Source organism: Toxotes jaculatrix, chromosome 16 (assembly GCF_017976425.1).
Source record: "Toxotes jaculatrix isolate fToxJac2 chromosome 16, fToxJac2.pri, whole genome shotgun sequence".
Lineage (NCBI taxonomy): Eukaryota > Metazoa > Chordata > Actinopteri > Toxotidae > Toxotes > Toxotes jaculatrix.
Window position 1 is genome coordinate 6,007,561 of NC_054409.1, and position 22,267 is coordinate 6,029,827.

General features: G+C 42.7%; 1 protein-coding gene across 1 annotated transcript in view; it reads left to right on the forward strand.

Annotated features, from left to right (window-relative positions):
* The window catches only part of dcc (DCC netrin 1 receptor), a 154,461-nt gene that overhangs the window by 4,965 nt on the left and 127,229 nt on the right, over window positions 1–22,267 (forward strand). Inside the window, exons 2-3 of the mRNA XM_041059116.1 lie at window positions 8,446–8,811; window positions 15,589–15,876. Coding sequence (XP_040915050.1) covers window positions 8,446–8,811; window positions 15,589–15,876 — 654 coding nt within the window. The remainder of the gene's footprint in view (window positions 1–8,445; window positions 8,812–15,588; window positions 15,877–22,267) is intronic.

The following is a 22,267-nucleotide window of genomic DNA, read 5'->3' on the forward strand; positions in this document are numbered from 1 at the left end:
GCTGTGAGCACACCAAATCTGTTTCTCAATACTCTTACTCTGTTTATGATCACATTACACTACGGCTAATCGACCAGCTTGTAGTGATTATGGATGATCGTCAGCCTCATCGTACACTCAGGAGGTAATACCTGTAACTTCATACAAATACTTTTCAAGTTATGTTTTCACACAGCGCTTTTCCCTGCAAGAACACAAAGGTGGATAGTGCTTATCAGTTAATTCTAATCAGCTACTTGAAGCTAACTGGCTAAATGGATGCGCATTTCATAATTTGGTCAGTTCACTAAGAAAGAGCTATGCATTGTTTTTATCTTGTTAAGTCTGCACAAACAAGAAAAAAAATAGAAAAAGGAAGACCGTTAACTTTGTGCATGTTTGTTAGCTATCACTTAGCTTAACTCTGTTTGGACTGTTAGCAGAGGCTGAATCTAGCAGGTTAGCTATAGCTGTGTTCATGGTTATCAGAAGTTGAAGCTAGTCAGTTAGCTTTCACTGTGTCAAAACTGTTAGTAGAGCCTGAATCTAGCAGGTTAGCTATAACTTGTATAGCTGGTTGGTTAACTGTGTTGAAAATGCTAGCATAAATCGAAGCAATCCATTTAGCTTTGTCTTTGTTCTGGCTGCTTTGTAGTTCACTCTGATCATGGTTAGAGAGTTAGCAGAGGCTCGCTGGATAGCTTCAACTGTAGTCAATATGGCTAACCAGTATGCTTTAACTGTTAATAGATGCTAACTTGTTAGCTTTAGCTCTCTCCTGAGACTAGTGGGACAGTTTGTTACCATTCATACTGTGTGCAGCACAGTCTGAGGTTGGCTGCTGGCTGTTCAGTGACCAGTTTAGGTCTAATCAATGTGTGTACAAAAAGTGATGACCTCATTTTACACAATGTTGCTACAAATGAGAGAGTATAATGAATTCATAAAGGCATTTGTGATAAATCTGATGGTTAACTTATAAAGTGACAGTTAATTAAATGCAGATAGTGCAGTGGGGGTGGACGCAATGTGGAGATGAGGTGCCACTATACAGTGCATGTGTGATTGTGTGTGTGTGTGTGTTAGTGACATGTTTGACAGCGAGTCCCTTTCCTCTGTGACTCAAAGCTACTTTAAAATAATCATTCAGAAATTTGTGTGTTATGACAGCAGCTCCCTCATTGCTTCTTTGACAGTAAGCTACCTTGTTACCAGTCATTTACTGATTGTATGTGTGTGTGTGTGTGTGTGCACGGGTGTCTCTGTATAATTGGCCTGCTGTTGACCGGTTGGTAATTGGGTCTGACAGCAGTAAAGGTCTCCGTTAACAACGTGCAAACCGAACGCTTAGTGGGGTTTTAACCTGCAAATACACACACACACACACACACCCCATTTATAATCATATTTGTCTCAGGGGATGGAGTGTCACTGTCAGCTCTTGAAGCGTTTTGACAAGGACCAAATGGAAAACACATACACCTCAGTGTGTGTGTGCGTATGAAATTAATCCCTTTCTTTTCCTTTGACTCAGTTTTTATTCTTTTCTTCGATTTCTTACTTTCTTTGTTCACGTTGCTCTCGGTCTGTCATTTTCTTTCCTGTCAAACCTCTCTTTATTTATTCCTCCTTTCTCTCTTCACAATAAAAAGCTGCGGAGTAGCGAACATGAAATATAGTTCCAACTCCATGAAACAGTCAAATAATTAAAAAAAATCAGCGCTAATGTAAAACGATACTGAAGTTATTAATAGACAACTCTATACCTCTGGGTGTATTTTAGCCCCCCCCCCCCCCCCCCCCCACGTGGAGCTGTATAAAAAGAGAAATGTAAAAAATCCTTATTATTGTTCCAAAGCATTCAAACATCTGCTGTCGTTAATTTAATTTACACACTAAAAACAAACAGGCTGGGATTGATGGTGGTGACACACACACTGAGTAATTAGCAGGAAACACAGCAGGCTGAAAGAAACTCTGCTAATTAAGACCAATTGGTGTTAATATCAAAGTGGGAGAAGTGTGAGTGTGTGTTTGTGTGTGTGTGTTTGTGTGGGCGGGTCTTTGAACAGTATATATAGATTTTTTTTTTAAAAAAAGGAAATTTGATAAGAGCAATGTTGTTGTATGACAACAAAACCCAGGTGAAACTACTTTGCTTTGTTGTAAAAGCTAATGATGACATAGTACAGTTTAGTTTAGGTTAGAGATGAATTTCTGCTCACAGCTCAGATTTATTCAGACTGTAATTAAGACTGATTAAGAATTTAATCTTTTTATGCCAGAGAAGGAAAAATAGAGAGAGAGATCTACATTATAAAAGCAAATCAGACAAGCAAAACAAAATCAGAGCTAGACACTGACATTTTAAATGAAAATGTGAACAAAATGTGTATCAGTGTAGCACCACTAAGTCATGAGTGTGAGGAGAATTTGGCTGAAGAATCAGACTTTTCCTCATAGCACCCCGGGTCAAAGACAGACAGCTAACCACTCATTGTTAAGTGTTATGCATGCTCATGTTGTTTATAGAAAATTATGGTAGATGATCAGACATGTCAGACACTTCTGTGTGTGTGTGTGTGTGTGTGTGTGTGTGTGTGTGTGTGTGTGTGTGTGTGTGTGTGTGTGTGTGTGTGTGTGTGTTGAGCTCAGCTGGGAGATTGTCAGAGGGATTATGAGAGTTATAGTTCACTGAGACATAGAGGGTGAACGACAGGAGAGACTTCTTAATGAGGGCTTAATGCTAAACACATTCAGACACACACACACACACACATACACACAATCACACGGACACACACTGGTGTTGTCCAGCTGGTGTCAGAGCCCACTGCAGATGGGACCTTTACAAACTCTGCATATATATATATATATATATATGTGTGTGTGTGTGTGTGTGTGTGTGTGTGCGGTGCACAATTGGCCTGCTGTCTGGCCGGTAATTGTGTCTAACAGTAGGCAAATAGTTGTGGCTTTCACACTGAACTCAAACGGAGGAGGGGTGGATAACAACAGGAACACCTGTACAGGTATATTCAGTATGTGTATGTGAATGTGAGACTGATACCGCTGCTTATAGGACATTGGTGCAAACAGCAACAAGTGGGCTGAGATTTTTAATACTGGAGTGTGTGATATGGTTAAACTGTATTTATAATTTTATGCTGCAATAGAAATAACAATATACTACATTTTAGGAAAATAAGAAACAGCTAATTAAAAAGATACAAATGTGTGTTGTTTGGTTGTTGCAGTGAAAGCTCTTACACTGCTTTAAAGCCACCCTGCCCACTGTTCTAATACACCTAAAGATATCGATGCATAGGTATGTCAGAATAAATGGCACTTTAATGCCTTACAGTGTATGTCATCATATCGCCCATCAAACCTGGACTATTAAACTCAGCACTCAGCTACACTACTCACATGCCTTAAATAGCAAATGGCTTTTAATGTCGAGCTTCCAAGGACGTACGCAGCTGATTTAAGTGTTTTTTCTCTCTCTCTCTCTCTCTCTCTCTCTCTCTCTCTCTCTCTCTCTCTCTCTCTCGGTAATGGAAGCATCTTTAGGGAAGCTGCAGTTACTGTGGTTGCGTTTTCCCTGAAAAGCAGAGGTGTTTGACAAGTAAGCAGAGACAAGTCAATGTAGAAGTCACCCAGTCTCAAAGCACCCATGTGAAACTGGTTTCCACACAAGCTTTGGGGAAAAATATTACATTAATTTACATAACACTTTTGTCTGGGTGTTAGGGTGCTGTGTCTTAAACTCTGGCTAGCATTAGTTACTAATTCAAATCATTTCTGTGATCACCATGTCCTGCAGATAATTTCTTATTTAAAGGCAGATCAGAAGTGGTTAAAAAGCAGAATCCATTAGATATATTCATTTTTTTTATTTAACAGGTTTCCAAGTGGGCGGCTGTGACTCAGGTAGAGTGGGTCGTTCTCTAATCACAGGTTTGGTGGTTCCATCCGATTGTAGAGCACTTAAGATAAAATAAGTGCTAAATAAATGCAGTGCATTTATCACTGTATTTACCAAGTGAGATACCACCTAATGACAGCTTGTTTACATCTCCTTACAACCCATATTAATCTATTTACATTTGAAAAAAAAAAAAAAAAACCTTACCTTTGTTAGTGCCACATTTGTATCAGTTCAGCTTATCTAAAATTTTGAGGAATTCTATATGAACCTTTGCCCCCGCCGAGTTACACTACAATGCATATGTCACATCCCATATCTCACCTGTATGTCACACGTTTTAGTGCCTTTAAATCAACTAAGGTGTGAAAAATGAGATGTGCAGTTGGGTCATTTAGAGATTAGCTGGCTGTATTGTTATCCTGTGCAGTCTTCTTCTTCTTCCTCTTCCTCTCTGCTCTGACTCTTATCAAGCAGAAACTTTTCCGCTCTCTGCAATCCCACACATTTAGTCCCCGGAAAATACTACACTTACTAAACTATACTTCCTTACTAACATGCCAGTAGTTCATTTCCTGACATGCTGCCGATTTTCATGGTGTCTCTCTGACAGATTGAGGGTTTTAGTATTTTTGGACGATATTTAAATTTTCCTCATAGTTTCTCTTCCTGTTTCCTCCTTTCAGTCAAGATGGTTCTCAGCTAGCAGGCAGCAGCTGGCACGGGGTTTAAGCACACACACACAGATTTTGGATGCTGCCCAGAGTCTTAATGCAGTCTTCTTTTCAGACACTACCCATGGTGTCAGCCACTGTGAGGGAGATAGTGTGTGTGTGTGTGTGTTTGTGTTCAGACGGTCTTGGCTGTTGTCCACCTCCCTGTCACCGAGTCTCATCTTATCAGTTAACCTCCTGGATGGCTCTATATTCCTGTACCTCTCTACCTCCATTATAAAAGTGGGTCTCAGAGCTTCTCGGCCCGTGGCACCTGTGTGGGGTCAACTTATTTAACGCTGCAGCAAATTCCTGAATAGCAGAGTGTCTGCTGTAGAAGGTCTTCATGGGGTCACTTGTTTCCTAGTAACAGAGATCTGACCCAGGACCCTGGTGGAACCAGGTCGGAATTATTTTCAGCCTAATCAGGCCATGTAGTGTCCCGCTGACGTAGGACATGTATACCTGTTCTTTTCCACCACTGCTGATAGTTAATCGATGGAGCGTCTTGTTTTGTCCAACCAATTGTCCAAAATTGATTTTCAGTTTATTACAACAGAAGAATAAAAGAACAAGCAAATCCTCAACTTTGAGAGGCTGCAAACAGAGAATTAATGGCCATTGTGTTTTTTTTGGCACTGAACTGTTCAGCTAATGTGTCTGTGCTCTGACTCAGTGTTCATTCATTAACGCTGGACTGATTAGCCAAAGAGTCAGTATCAAAGCACACCGTCCTTTCCAGGAAAACACGAAGTTATTCTCAAATCATAACACAAATAAAATAAAGAGTTTGTATTCACAACTATTGAAGTGAAGATTGGCTTCTCCATGAAATATGGAGAAAAATTGAGGAGAGTAGAGATGGAGGGAGAGCAGACAGAGAGCGATAGCATCAAACTGCAGGACAACGAGGACAAGGACACACTGATGAACCGACTGACTGTGTGTGTGTGACACCAGTGGGAGTGAGTACAGATAGAGCTGTCAAGATAGTGATTTACTGATAGTGTGTGTGTGTGACGGGTTGGGATGGGGGGGGCTGAGCAAAAGGGGAATCGATAAGAAGGAAACCGTAAAGGACAAGAAAGACAGACAAAGAAGAAATGAAAGGTGAACAGGGCGAAACAAGGAGAGACGGGTAGAGAAGGATGTCTTGGGAACAAAAGATATAAGGGAGGACGGAAGGTGTCCACAGTTCACGGTGCTGTTTAGATTTCACTGATCCTGATCCCAGATCTCACACTAACTGTAACTGCATTAACTACAGCTAAGGACACGTCATGTCCACTGTATTTCCTCTGGAAACTTGGAGTTTTAGGTTTTGTTTTTGTTTGTTTTTTTTAAAAACATATTCCAGGAAAGTTATGTTTGCCACCATAATGTAACTGGGAGAAAGATTTAGTTCTACATAAATGTGATTTATGGGAGGCAGGGTTTCATGCGTTGTGACGCTGGCCTCTGTAAAAGCCTGTTAACGTTACCAGCTACATTCCTGTAATGAACCAGGGTAAAGCTTAGAACCAGCAGGCCGTCGATCACTGTTGAGACTCATCATTTTTGACAAGGTACTGGCACAAAAGCTCCTCGGTGCTGATAAGAATTGATGAGAAATATTAAACATTAAAGTTGTAGGGTCACAGATCAAATCATACATTTGCTGCTCAAACTCTGATCCTGATGTTGCATGTGTAAAAACAAAAGTGGGTCATGATCGTGATCAGCGGGATTGACCACGCCTTCACCAATCTGCTTTTATACTCAAGTCATAAATATATTTTTTGTACTCTGATGTTTTGTCTTAGGACAATCATCCTTGTGCACGCAAGTATTTGCAGGTATTTCTGGAACCAGGCCCAGAGAGTATTTCGTCTTCATACCTGATGATCTGCGTTTTTTCCTGTAGGAGAAACTGAATCTGTGAGGCTTTATCAGGAACGTCAGCAAAATCAAAAACAAAGAAAGAATTTCTGCTGTGCTTCAGATTCAACTTTGCGTCATTTCGACGTGCCTCCTGGTTGTTCTGAGCCTCCGCTCAGACTTTCCAGGAAAGACACAGACGCTCAATGGCGGCTTTGACGGAACAAACTGCCTCTCTGATCAGGATGAAAGACTTTTTAACAGCACCGACATCAAAGACGGGAGGAGACGCCACCGCTCACTGCTGTCAGAGCCTTTTCGCGAGATTAAACAAAAATATAAAAACCTAAAAACAAAGAATACAACAGGTTTATGTGGCTTTGATAAAGAGGATGAGTTATCCTGCAGAGCAAGACACCACAGATTGGAGGTTAAAGTCAGCAACGTTCTCTGCGGTGAAGAGACACGTTCGACAAAACTAATGACATATACGAGTAAACACATCAACTGAAACAGGAATAAGCAAATAAGCTGATAAAAGCATAAGAAAACAAAGAAGATCTCCAGTCCATAACAGTGACAGTAGCTGTCTAATCAAGGACACACCCAGTGATGGTGACTTTCATATTTTTAAGGGCGACTCAGGAGGTTACTATTGTAACTTAGTGCATTTACTTAACACACTAAGCCTATGTTAAGTGTGATTATAGTGAACAGCATGTCTGTCCAGTGTCTTTGTCGTGCAGGATGTGTTGTCTGCTGAAGCTTGTCGTGGGCGAACCGTGGTGTGGAACCTCTTCTGTGTGGACTTTGCATGTTCTCCCTGTGCCTGTGTGGGTTTTCTCCGGGTACTCTGGCTTCCTCCACCAATCCCAAATACATGCACATTAGGTTGATTGGCTACTCTACTTTGCCCCTAGGTGTGTGTGTGTGTGGTTGTCTGTCTTTATGTGTCAGCCCTGTGATTGACTGGCGACCAGTCCAGGGTGTACTGCGCCTCTCGTCTGTAGTCAGCTGGGATAGGCTCCAGCTCCCCCACGACCCTGACGGATTAGAAAATGGATGGATGAAGCTCGTCGTGTGGGATAAAACCAGGGAATTAGCAGCAATGTTTATGGCGCTGCAGGACCTCAGGAGGACAGAGTGCATCGACGTGCAGCAACTCACAATGACACGTGTCAAGCCAGCACCTGTGTGTGTGGGCATACATAGAAAAACAGGTGACAGTGGATGTTTTTACCTGCATCATAAGCTGCCAGTGTGTGCGTGTGGGGCCCTTACCGGCGCAGCAGGAGCCGACGTCTGATCAGTTAATCCTGCAGAATTCATCGGGATAAAAGGAAAATTCCACTGTGTCAATGACACAGGAGTCGATGTTAGGGATTTATCTCTGTTGTCTGTCTATAATCTATTTATATTACACAGCCATTACAACCACGACCACATTAACCTACCGGAGGGGGCCCCGGGGCAAATATTATTTCTGTTTGCCCCCCCGGTGACCCTCCTGTTTGTGGTTATTAAGACAGTCAATAATGTAAGACACACCTTAAGCTTCTTGTTGTGTCAATTAAAATGATGCTTGTGTTGTGTATTCCTAAACAAATATGCAATTAATCTGATTGCTAACACAGAATGAATGTGAGGCCTCTGGGGCCCCTGAGGGTCTTGGGCCCTGCAGCAGTTGCCCACCTTGTTTGCGATGATGGTTTTTGATCTCACATTATGACGTGTTTCTTCACCTCCGGACTTACTGATTTATTTATCTGCCTTTGATTTATTGCACCGTGTATTGAGTGTGACACCTCCCCCGCTGGACACTCGCTTGTATTTCATCCCTGTTGTGAACCACACCTGTGTTTGGTTGCAGCTCTTTTGTCAGTTTATGTGGCTGAGAGTATTAGCATCAATAAATCACTGATGCTGTTGGTGATCTCATGTTCCTCCTTTTCTCTTTTCCTCCCACAGCCTCAGACGCCTCCTCATCTTCCTCCACATCCTCTTCCTCCTCTAGCCTCGGAGGTTTCGTGGACTTCTCTTTCACCCAGGAGCCTCAGGACACGGTGACAGTGCGAGGGGGCGTGCTGCAGCTCGACTGCCAGGTACAGTCCGACGCGGTGGCGAGGCCCCTCACCATCACGTGGCGTAAGGACGGCGTGCTGCTGAGCACTGTGGTGGACGAACGGCGGCGGCAGCTGAATAACGGCTCGCTGCTGGTGCAGAACGTGGTGCACTCAAGGCACCATCGGCCCGACGAGGGAGAGTACCAGTGCCTCGCCACGCTGGACGGACTGGGGAGCATCGTGAGCCGGACCGCCAAGGTGACCGTGGCCGGTAAGAGACTGTTCCATTCTATTCTATTAACCTGTTAGTTGAATGACTTTAACAAACCTCCTCACCTGCAGATATCAGTTACAGTGTCCCACAGGGTTCAACTGTAGGTCCTCATCTTTTTCTGTGTATATAATGATACACACTATAAATTTCACTACATGACCAACACTGTGTGCTGCATGGTGTCACAAAAGTCAGAATTAACATGGAATATGAGGATGATGAAAATGAGGAGAGGAGGAGGAGGAGGAGATTCCCTCATTCACATTTATGTTTCCGCAACACCTTGACCTGTCCTTGACAGTTATGGTAGATACACACACACAGACACACACACACACAATATTGCTTAGCTCCTTCATTTTACTGTTCATATTTATTTAAGAGAACCAAAGTAATTCACCTGTAATGTAATTTAGTAAGTGGAGTATGGTTTAAGATCAATACAGTTTATGAACGACATTAATAGACAAAGTGGCACAGAGGCTTAAGTGCATCATCTTCACCAAAGCTGCACTGCACTGAAACATACTGTGTGATGGCTGTGCATCAGTTTAAGGGATTTCACCTTTATATTTGCTTTGAAGGAAAAGAAAAGTTTCATGGTGCAACAGAAAACTCTGGTCACTTGGTCACAGATGAATTAAGTCAGTGCTCTCATCATGAACATAAAATGTTTAGGTTTAGGATGTAGTGAATGGCAGGTCGAAGTTCACGCCGTCACAGTCGGCCTGTAATACTGCTGGGTTCCTGCTGAATGAAGCTTTGATCACCACTTCACTGCAGCTGCTTCAACTGAAACCGATCAGCGGTGTCCATGATAATGTCTTCCATCAGTCAGGTCATACATGATAGATTTGTCTGCTTGCATTTTTAATTTATCTAAAAAAAATATAATTTCGGTTAATGAGAACTTCTATTAATCATTTATTATATTTAACAGGTCAACTACTGAATCAAAGCATTTTGGAAACATTTTCTGAGAAACTTTACTACTTACTGACTTTAAATTATTGTGTGGACATCTAAAACACAGTGTTTTAGATGATGTCAAACGGTAAATGTCTCATGGCCTAATTCTGAGAGAGAAGCTGCAGGATTGGACTTTAAACGTCAGAAAGTTTGCCACTCCCACTCGCTCAAGTGGCTTCTCCTCAGCCGGCAGGTGGAAAAAGAAATGATAGCCTGAACAACACACTGATCATTTCTGAGACTCAGATAACGAGGTTGTGGAGAACACACACACATACACATACACACTCAGTATCACAGTGTGTGTATCAGCTGGTTGTCTCTTTAGCGCACTCAGCTCTTTGTGTTTGAGTGTTTTGGTCTCTGGAGTGACTCTCCATCCTCCCAGTCAATTAGAGCGATTAAAGAGACAGGAGACCAGCAGCTGCAGCTCACAGGGAGGTGAGAAAGTGTGTGTGTGTGTGTGAGCATATGAGAGAGAGAGAGAGAGAGAGAGAGAGAGAGAGAGAGAGAGAGAGAGAGAGAGAGAGAGAGACCTGTCTTTTGTATCTGTAGTTTCATGGTTTATCACTCCCACCATATTGTAAAACTTTTGTAAACAACTCATTTGCATAACCTGGACTTTTAAACTGGGGCTGTAGTTAAAGATCCAGCAATGTCAAAACTGAATCAACACCAAATGTGTAAATTAATGTTTCCTCATTATGTTAATAGCAAACATCATCCTTTTGCAATTGTATTTGCTGTTGCAGTTTAGTTGTATAGAAACATAATTTCTAGTCTGAGTTTGAGTTTGAACGCCCATGAAAAAAACAAAACACACACTGAGTCCAAAGAAATTCAGTGAGATCCTAATATGACATTCAAATATGAATCAGTTCTGCCTGTATGTCATTCACTCACACACACACACGCGCGCACACACACACACACACACCTACACATACACACATATACAGGCAGTGCATAACACATTACAAGGCAAAATGCTAATGAGCAGCAGAGGCTTAAAAATTCAATTAGCAGTCTGTGCTGTGCTGTGTGTGTGTGTGGGTGTGTGTGGGTGTGTGTGGAGATGACTGTAAACTGGGAATTAATTAGAAACACTGAACACTGAGATAGAGAGAGAGAGGGGTGGAGAGAAAGACTGAGAGTGAGGAGAGAGGAAACAGGGATAAAGAGCGGAGTGAGAGAATGATTGCTCTTATTATTATTATTATTATTATTATTACGTTGATGCAGGTGGTTTCTGCTGTTGTTAATATTATTACCAACACCTGTGTTTTCCTCACAAGTCAGACTATCTGCTGTGTGACGGCCTGTGTAGCTGCTTGACCTGTTGAACTAATAAGCTACACTTTGCGTCTCAGTAACAACATTATGTCTCTGCTAGCGATGTTAGCTAATGTAATAGGTTAGGGTTACCCTCACCCTAACACATGCAGGCTAATGTTTGTACAGAGGTAAGTTAACATTAGTGCAACATTATTACATTTAAGTTAATGGGACTTTTGGTGTCTATAGGCTATTAATGAGAATGAGTGTGGGGATAATGCAGGCTGTTAGCATTTAAATGTTTCTCTAGACGTTCCCTAATTACTGTGTGAACATTAGCCAACGTTTGTCGCAGCTCAGCTCAGGCTGAGGTGTCTCAGGCTCAGAGAGGTGATGTTTCTCTGCCTCTCCAAAGGCAAACTATCATCTTTTAAAGTCCTGAGTTCAAAGTGGTGGAGGGAGAGACAAAGCGGCCTTCAGTCCCTCCATCTTCAATTAGCTGTTGACTCTCTGGGGGGCTTGGACAGATCCCAATTAATGGGGCTGAGGAGGAGCGAGGTTCAATCACAGAAGCAGATAATAATTGTTCCCAAGGTGGAGATCGAGAGCAGGAGCGTCCATGAATCCCTCCACTGCCCTCATCTGTTTACTGTGAGTTCCACGTTGTTAGAGTTATTTTGGTCCATTTGTCTAAGGGGGATGAAAACAGCAGGAATACAACAGCCACTGTCGCCATGGAAATCTGTGACGTCTTGTCTTCTTAGCTTCTTCTCACTACTTTCTCATTGATGCTAATTTTCTTCCCTAATTCCTCCTTTCCTCTCCTCTCCTCTCCTCTCCTCTCCTCCTTATGGTGTGACCCGTTTCTCTTCCTCTCTGACTTCCCTTCTTGCTTTTCCCTTCATCTTCTTTTTTTTCCTGTTCTCCGTAAACTCTCGGCTCTGCATGTTGTATTCATGAGGCAGCTCACTCTGTTTTATCAAATTCAGGCAACGTGTTCTCAGATCACTTCCAATTAAAAAGCCACACGACGCCAGTCTGATTCATAAAATAACAAAAAACTATAAATATGCCTGTTTGTACTCATACTAAAAGAAAACAAAAGTCTCAAAACTGTTTGTTCTGTAACTGAATGCTGAATTTGCTGCGATAATAATGGTTCTTTTACGGTTATTATAGTTTTTGTAAAGTTTAAAACAATTATAATACAAAATAATTTTTATAACAACTTTCAGGAAAGTCCTTGTTGATGAGAATCCACTTTTTTTTTCATTAGAAAACAAACAGAGTGACTTAACTTCATTGGTGGTTTTATCCACTACAGGGTCAGTGTGTAACAGGATGTACAAGTTGATGAAAGGCAATGTACAGAAATAACAACTCTTAAATCAATATGTATTTCATCAAAAATGTTAAGCTAACCGCGCTTAGCAACCGCCTGACACCTGCTTCTCTGTCGACTAAAAACAGCATCGGTGGTACAGGCGTGTCGCTCTAACCCCAGGACAACACGAATGAAGTGAAATAAAAAGGCAATTCAGCCTGATTGTCAGACTAATGATTCCCATGGGTTCACCCGTCATGGTGACTCATAGTTCTTGGAGTGTGAATCAGACAGGATGGACAGTTTCTATAGTGCTGTGCTACTGCTGTGTGATTGCAGTAAAAATAGTCCCGATAAGATGGTGATAAAGCATCTTTAAATCAGGATCAGGCTTAATTTTAGTGACCTCGCCTTCCAAACACATTTTACTTTCCATACGATTTAGCATCAAGTCAGATGTATGTATAGTGATAAAGAAGAATAAGCCCCTTCACTGTCAATCTAATATTTTGTATTACTTAAATAACAGGTTTCAGTGGAGGACACAGAAAAAGGCATCATGGGAAATTCTTTGAAGCTGTTGTTGTTGTTGTATGTGAATGTATTAATCCCATGGGGCCAAAACTGTGTTTATACACCAACCTCATGAGGACTCACAAGACTTGAAGGGACAGTGAGCAGGAAGCAGGTCCCAACAATGTAAACCAATCATCATGACAGGGGATAAGGTTGACAATGGCCTTAAAACATCCTGGGCTATAAATCCAGGAATGAAACCTGCGTCAATTTGTATTTGGTCTCCACAAATGACAAAAACAGGAGGTTGTTTTATTATTTCATTTTTTTTTATGTGTGTGTGCGTGTGTGCACAGCTGCAGGCAGCAGTGTGACAGACACAGGACCAGACAGCAGCAACTTATATAAGACACACAATCCAAATTCATATCAGCGTTCCCATCGCCTCCTATCTGTGTGATGTCACACCGGCTCAAGCCCTCTGTGCCGCAAAGACGCACAAACCGGCACGCAGCGGCAGCCCGTCCCACGTCTCAAGAGTCAAACCGAATCTTTTCCAATGTCACAAAACAGAAAGCGAGAAAGTTTGCCTCTGTGTCAGAGTTAAAGTTTCTCTGCTGTTTGCACAAACAAACCAAGAGGAAGATCAGACAACAAACAGCATTTATTCAGTCTTCATTAGGATTCATATGCGGACAGAAATTTAGGACTCTTGGGATTTGGAAAGTTGTTCAAAACGTAGTGTGTAACAGTGAGAAAATAAACCTAAAGTTTTGTGTTTTTTTTTTATACTAACTACAATGTTTATTGTCCGAAAGCTCATTTTAAATGTGCTAAAGGACACATAACGTGCTTATGAAATGTCACTTTTCTAGAAATCAAAGAAACAAAATGACTGCAGAGGGTAAAGTAACTTCTTACAGGTTTACCGTTTGATTCAAAGTGAACACACACACCTCAGGGGCTGAGATGCCAAGTGAATGAACCACAACATTCCTGGTTCGAGTCCAGCTGGGGACTTTTATTGCATGTCTCTCTCCCTCACTTCCTGTCATCTCTCTCCTGGCACTCTCGAAAAGAAAAAAAAAAAAAAAGCATGAAATGTCCAAAGAAGAGAACAAAGGAAGCAGACACTGTGCCCTCCATGTGCTCACCTGTCTGCCATGGAAGAGTGTGTGAGAGAGAGAGAGAGAGTGAGAGAGAGAGAGTGAGAGAGAGAGAGAGAGAGAGAGAGAGACTGCTTCATGCTTTCATGATGTTTCAGTGAAGAACAGGGTGATGAGTTGTCTGTAAATAAACAATTTAGCATTTGCTAACTTTGCTGGATCATTAGAAGAGTCATTGGTTTACAGAAATCGTTTTTTGGAAATAGAATCATCAGTGTTACTCACCCAAAACTACACTGTGTGTGTTCTTGAGCTCAAACAAACAGGCTGTGAATGTATTTCCTTCCAAATAAAATATTTGTAAAGCCACATTTTAAAGTATTTTTTCAAAATCAAAATCCAAAAAGTAAAGAATTACGAACTAGCAACATCTCTAAAGCTCACTAATTCACTCAGACAAACAGAAACGCAAAAAAAAAACAAAACAAAAAAACAGTTTAGCTGCGACCTGCCTGACTTGTGTCTGTTATTTGTTGTCACTATGCATGGGCGAACAAACTAATTTCCCCTCTGAGGATTAATAACATTACCTAATCCAGTCACAATCTATGTGCTGTAAAATATTTCTTGCCGTCTGCCAGAGGTGGTGACGTCCCTTGCAGAGTCACTGCACAGGAGGATGAAATGAAAACACACTGTTGTTTCTGATCCCTGTGATGGAGCACTGACCCCCTCTCCCCCCACCCCCCACCCCCCACCCACCCCCACCAAGATAGGCAAGAAAAAAGTTTAGTATTTAAATATTCCGGCATGAAAATATTCTCATTTAATCGTTCAAACCTGTTTCAAGGGGGCTGGAAATCTCACCACAACACTGACACAGAGAAGAAAAGAAATCTGTCTTTATTGAATTTCTGACATTCCTGCAGATTCCAGAGGCCCCGGCAGCCATGTTGAAATTAAATCATGGCCATGCATTCAGTGCTCCACCGGAGTGTGAGCCTGGCCGTCAGGAGGACGCTCGCATGGTCACGTGTGGCTACAGGCTGTTTCTCATTGAAGTCAATCGGATCAGACAGGGAACGGCGTGTGTCCTAAACACAGCAGGCTGGACACTGCCCGTCCACACTGTCCCTGTCTCTCTGACTTTAGGCTCTGACTTTCCTCTGTCCTCCTGCTGCTCATGAGTCCAACTCTTTCTCTCTCACACGTCCACACCCACTGTGCCTCGCTTCTCTTTCTGGTCCATCTTTGTCTTCATCATTCCTTCTTCTTGTCGACCTGAAAAACCTTTACTGTCAGCTCACCTCTTCTTCTTCTCTCCTGCTGCTGCTGCTGTGTCTCTTTTGTTTCTAACACGCAAACACTATTAGTAACATTACAGCTGTACCAGCTGCAGTACTGACAGCAGTTTTAGTTTCAGTTCCACTATTACAACCAACAGAGTGAAAAAGAAAAATGACTCCATGCAGGGAAAAGAGGGAGCTTTAGGGGAGAATCAAAGAAAGGATCAATACCATGTGTTTATCAATACTCCGCTTTTTCTGTTCTGTTTAAACCCCTCCCCCTCTCGTCTCCCTCCAGGTCCGCTGAAGGTGGTCGTCCCCACCGAGTCCGTCTCCTCATACCTCGGCGACACGGCTCTGCTGCGCTGTGAAGTCTCTGGTGACCCAACACCCATCATCCGCTGGCAGAAGAACCGGGAGGACCTGGCGGTGACCTTTGACCCTGACTCCCGCCTGGCGGTGCTGCCCTCCGGCTCGCTGCAGGTCAGCCGTGTCCAGCCGCCGGACTCAGCCACGTACCGCTGTTTGGCCGACAACCCCGGCAGCACCAGGACGGGGACAGACGCCGAGCTCCGAGTGCTCCCAGGTGACTGATAAAGAAATGGAATGGGATATACTGTAAACTACATGGCTGCTTGGTTTATTGATCCCACTGGGCACCAATCAATTTATCAATAAGTCTTCCTGCCTTAAAGAGCCACTGAGCCTAATAGTTTTATTTATCTGTGAGTTTTGGTGTCCTGTGATGTTTGGCTTTTCTGCCTGATGAACCTAACTTATGAGACATATTTAAATATTATTTGTTTTATCAGCCAGTTGAAATCAGTCATCCAAACGCTGACTGATTTGGATTTTCAGTCTGGTTACAGTGAAGTACTGCTCCAGCAATTTTACTTAATAGTGAATCATACTATTCCTGCAGTCGTCATTTTGTCAGGTCGTAATTCCTGCTCATTTCCTCAGAGACACCACATGTCTGATTTTAAAATGAAATGTGATGTAACGAATATATAGAGTGTAAAATATGATTTTAATAATGTGTCTGGGCTGAGAGGAAGCAGCTTCTCCTCCGTCTGCAGGGAGGATGACAGCAGCTGATGCTGCCACGCGCTCCGCACCGTGCAATTATATACCAGTCCGTCCACCGGCTAGTTCATCACTCAGATTCCAGCTCAGGTTAGCTCGCTCTCGTCCTGGTTAAACGCCCACTTCGACTCAGGCTCATGAAGTGTTCTCATGAAGGGGGGGGGGGGGGGGGGCTCATGAGGGGGGGGGGGGGGGGCTGTCCCTGGAGCACACGCGTCGACCTTCAGCGGGATAATCACATGTACTTTGCATTTCAAACTCCCCTCCAGCTTTTCATCACAAATGTGCACCCCCAGCACAGACACACACACACACACACACACACAACTGGAAGTGCTTTAACAGGTTTTCAGCAGTTAATCCTCATCTGACCAGGCAGCTCGAAGGCAAAGTTTCAGGGCAAAAGCTCAGAGTCAAATCTCAGAACGAACCAATAACTAACAGACAAGTGCATTTTGATTTGAATGGATGTTGTTTGATTTGGATAGATATTTTTTATTCATTTACACAGAAACAAAAGACACATACTGATACATATGTGCAAAAAGCCCTCAGAAGGGCTGGATGCAAACCATAACCAATTAGAAAACAAGACAATTATAAAAAATAAATATGGATGTACACAGAAAAATAAGAAGTAATAATGTAATAAGAAGTAATTAAAAACACAAACAATCAAGAAAAAATTGCTTAAATACGTAAAGATTTAGTAAATAAAAACTGAAAGGTTTACAAACTTTGTTCAGATCTGCCCTAGACACATCGTCTGTGATGATCCTGGAATCATTGGGTGTTTCTGGCCTTTCAGCATCACACACCCTCCTCCAGGTGACACAGTCAGGGCTGATCAGATCCCAGTTTTTATCCTGAGGACAAGCTTTATTTCTCTTCTGACTCCATGACTGACCTCTTTTTAGCCCCGGCCATCTTGAAGGCCTCTCTGGTGGTGCTGTGGACGGCTCTCCTCTTCCTCTCTCCCCCCTCGATGGCCACTTTCCCCTCCACAGCATTCTCTCATGTTGTCCAAGCTCCCTGCTGCTTCATCTCCTACACTGCTGCTCTCACTTTCTCCTGAACTAGGCGTCACCTATCCTTCCCTTTGGTGGTGTCAGCCTGGAAATGATCCCAGCCCAGTTTGGTCTTGTGTGACAACTCCCACCAACCTCTTGTGATGCAGCTTTTGCTTCTGCTTCCTTCCTCTGCGCTCCACTTCCTGCCAGTCCTCACCTGGATCCCTGCTTTTAGCTTTTGAGTCCCTGTACTTGTCACCTTTGAAGGGCAGTGACAGATTGTCGTGTTGTTCAGGCCCAGCCAGCTCCTGAAGTGCTGACCCTCCTCTTTAAGGTCTTGACTGTCCATATTGGCACTGCATAGACAAGGAGGGGCCACAGGATTCTGGGAAGAATGCCACACTGATGCACCCAGGCTTTGAACTTCCGTGGTTGGCCAGATCCATGGATTTCAAGTCGAGTCATCCAGATGGGTTGCGGGTGGACTGGATGTCCCTCAGAGCCAATGTGCTGTTCTTCTCATGCCCCTTTAAGAAAGCAGTTCAAAGCCTTTCTTCCCGTTTTCTCCGAACCATTCAGCTGGCAATACTAACAATCTTGTCTTCAGTCTTGAAGCTTCCTGTTAAACTCACCCTTTAGTGTTGCCTCCAGAATTTAGTGGACATCTTCATCAAACCGCTTCCACTGTGAAGTCGTATGAGCAGCAGGCTATTTAATCCACCTCCTGTTAGACTTGCTGTGCTGATGGATAGTTCTGGGCACTATGGACCGACTCCAGGCCTGGCATCTCCTGTGTCTCACCAGGTTGGACACCTGTGCCTTGTGCTGCTCCTGTTCATGCCAGACACCTCACCCTCACATGCACACACTGCTTGTTCCTACTTATTTTTTCTCTTACCTAGGTCTGAGTCCTTGAGCAGCAGGATAACTGGCAAAGTAGCAACAGCAAATTTGTGTACGTGTATATCAGACAGCTTTGAGCTATCGGAAAGTGGAAAACAATGAGATTTCACTAAGCATGGTAGGTTAGCAGAGGCTTCAGAGGATTTCTCACACATCTCTTCTTAAATTCATCACCCACTGAATTTCTTGCGTCCCCAGTTTTACCTCTTTGATCTGTAGAAAGTTTTAATGGATCCCATTGATGCAAGTTTAATGATTTTCACTTCATAAAGATGTTGTTAAAGGTCCAGTTTATTTTCCCTCCGTGTTGCCACGCAGATGGTTTTAGATAACGAGGTTTCCAGTTTAATACTTTTCTTCTTCTTTTTTTTTTTTTTTTTTACCCCCTTTTCTTTTTGATCTGTTTGAACATTTAGTGGATCAGTTGGATTAATCTTTAATGATTCTGACTCCATAAAGATTTTATTAACTTTGACTTTATAAAGTTTTTATCAGATGGAACTGTCACTGGGACTCAGAGGTCAAAGGTCAGAGATTATCAAATATTCCCATCTGATTCCCATGTGTCATCTCCAGATAATGCATGTCTGTATGACCTACTTTCTGCTCTGTTCCAGTCTGGATAAACCAATCAGCTTAATCGCTAAAGAGATTAGATGTAAACTCTGGTGACTCGTGTGTTTTTACAACCGGTATAACCATCAGTTTTCAGACGGGTAGCAACACTCTGACATGTAGGTGTGTGAAGGGTTGTAATAACTTCATTTTCTGCCATTTGGGGGTCTTAAAGGTTTGGATGGACGTGACACGCTTTCTGTCATCAGTACAAAAGATGAGTTACTGTCAGAAAAGTAAGCTAGTTAGGTTAGCTTAGCATGAGGACTGAATGAGGGGAAACCAGGTAGCCAGGTATGAAAGTCCACCCACTATTTCCTCTAAAGCTCAATCCAGAGAAACAGTGTTTAAAAAAAAAAAAGAACAGTTTTTGGATGCTGTTGTTCCTCCTCTCTGTTCTGTCTGTGGAGATTTCCCTTTCAAACTTGATACTAATGCAAGAGATGAGGGATAAACTCTTCACTTCTGAAATCCTAAACTTCAGCTGAAGATAATATGAGTCGTTTTAGCACTAAGTTCTCTCTCTGGGTTACTTCCCCTCCATTGCAACTGAGCAAGGAAACACTGTCCTTGGAAATGCAAAGATGCAATTTTATGCTAATAACACGGTAACTTTGGAAGATCCCCAGCTGATACGTCTAACTCAGAGCACCGGAGCCTTATATTAAACTCCAGCTGAACTTCGGAATACATTTTCATTTTGTCATTTGTGTGTTTCATCGGAATTAAGAGAAGAAGGGATCTCTGTGTGGCAAGTCTCTGTGTGGCCGGTATGGACAGAGGAATGATTTCACTGACCAAACACAGTCTCAATATACGTATGTGCCCGTTTGATATAGACTGATGATCTAAAGCTCTGTTGCATTTTCCTCTAATGTTTAGCTGAAACTTAAGAAAACATCCAACAGTTTGTGTTGGTTGACTTTCAGATTGTGGATCGGTTTGGGGTGAATCTCGTAACCATGGCAGCGTGTTTTGTTCCCAGCTGTGAGCAGAAAGCTCTGATTCGTGACTCATAGCATAACATAACTGATATTGTTTCTGCACAGCTTATCGTGACTGTGAATTCATGTATAAACATATACTTCACTATAGGTGTTGCCCCTAAAGAAGGATGCACCAATGGCATAAATATCCTTTGCAGTTTTGAAAAGAGGAACTCTGACAGTCTGATTTGTTACCTTTATTTGTATCCTTTTCACGGGTTCACTGAAAAATAAAGGTAACGAGGTCAGAAACACATAACATGACATTTTAATGTTTCTGTGGCCTGTAAAAAGCAAAAAAAGAGTCCACTTGACTCCCGTTTTGAAAGTGAACGAAATGAATAATCCAATAACTGCGTTTAGAGACTCTTTAAATGGAGCAGTTCACCTTTCTTCAACATATCAGAGGTGCACAGTGGGATATATTTGTTCATTTACATATAAGGCAAGTGGAAAATACATTGATACTGAAACACTTTTCTGCCTTAACCACAGACGGGACTGTTGTTGTGAACCCCCGGTCCACCTCAACCACCTCCTGCTGACTCTGCTGCCATTAATAAATGTAATGCTCTGTTCATTCGAAATAGGAGTTGCCTCTGAACTTAATCCAGCCAGAGATTACCTTTCCTACAAAATGTATTAGCTCTTGCAATTTAGTTGCATAGAAATGTATTTTCCAGGAGACAGGGTTGCAAACCGTAATGGATTGTATATTTTGCGTGTATTGTGTGCATCATTGTGATGCAAGCGGCGTCAGTGTGTCATCTGATTTGCTGACAGCCACCTTGAGCGGCGTGTCCATGAAAACATTAAAGATGTCACGTTGTCGCTCAGTGATTATCTCTGTGATCCCCGACTCTTTACTCGTCTCTGTAACCCACCGAAAAAAAAAAAAAAAATCTGCTGTGTGGACATTTCCCCTGCTTCCTCTTCTTCTTCTGTCTCCTTGTGTTCACACTCTCAGGTTACTGCTGATGATTTTATTTTCAGTTTCTGTTTCTTTTGTATTTTGTTCCTGAATCCTGAAGCCTTAGAGCTTCACGGGAGGGGGGGGGGGGTTATTTGTGTGTTTGTGTGTATATCAGTGAGTGTGTGTGTTTGTGTGTATGTGTCAGTGCTATGGGGTGTGTTGATGTAACTTCCCCTCTCTTGAAGGAAATCATCTCATCCCTCTTTGAGAACTTTCCAGCCCTCAGGCCAACCTGAGGGCGAATACACCACCTGACCCACTGCGGGAGTGTGTGTGTGTGTGTGTGTGTCCTCAGGCCTCACTTTTTGTTAGATGAGATCTGATAGAAAATCAGTGTCTGAAAACATGAAAGCTTCGAACTATGTCGGCTCTTTCAAAAGCCAATACTCACAGTCATCTGTGTGAGTGGATTAAAGACAGCGTTACATCATGTGGTCGGCCCGTCGGAGGAGGAACTGCCACATCTGGCCTGAAATTCCGATTTTTTTCATGTACTTTCAAGAACATCGTGAGGCTTTATCAGGTTCCTTTTTGTGTTCCCAGCACATTTTTTGGCATTTTTGCTGCACATTGAATCACTTTTTTTATTTACCTTACTGTGCAAACTGTGGTGCTTGATATTTTTGTCTTTTCTTGTTTTAGCTGCAGTGACTGTGCGGTTCTGGAGACTGGCCTCCCACGTAAAAACTATAGCATCAGTCATTTCAGCAAATGCCACAAAACAACATATGTCACAGTTTGACATTGTTACACTGTGACAGAGTCCGTGGGGGGGTTCGATAAATGGGTCAACAAAAGTTAGACTAAAGCACAGGAGATCAGATATCCTAACTTTAACCCAAACTATGATCTTTCCCTAACCCTAACCAAACCATAACCACAGCACCGGAGTCATTCTGGAGCACTTGTTGGGCTGTAGGAAAACAGCCATGGAATTTAATACAAGCATTCATGTTCCCCAGAAGATGAGCCCTAACCTTTCATCTAGTGCCGTCATCAGGCCAAAATTCAGTATCACCTCCTGTCCTGATCTGTCCCAGTCACTTGGCTTCTTGTGTGGTTGTGAATGCACCGATGAGCTTTCCACCTCTGTCCTCACAGTCTGCTGTCCTTTCAGCACCAAGGACAGCGACAGCATCGGCTGTCCTCACAGGGCAGACTTACAACAAGTATACGCCAAAACTTTGTATGTCACATGGACCAACAGGTTTCAGCAGCGCATGCTAATTAAACGAGAGGGGAATCGGATGTTGTTTTAATTTATTGATTCGTTTATAGCGTTGCCTGCTCTCTGATGCAGAAAGCTCACAGTGATGCTGGGCAGCTTAATTGACTGTTGGAGGTGAAGTCTCACAACATAAAGAATGTAGGAAAGTTAATGGCTGCCTGTCGGGGTTACGCTTC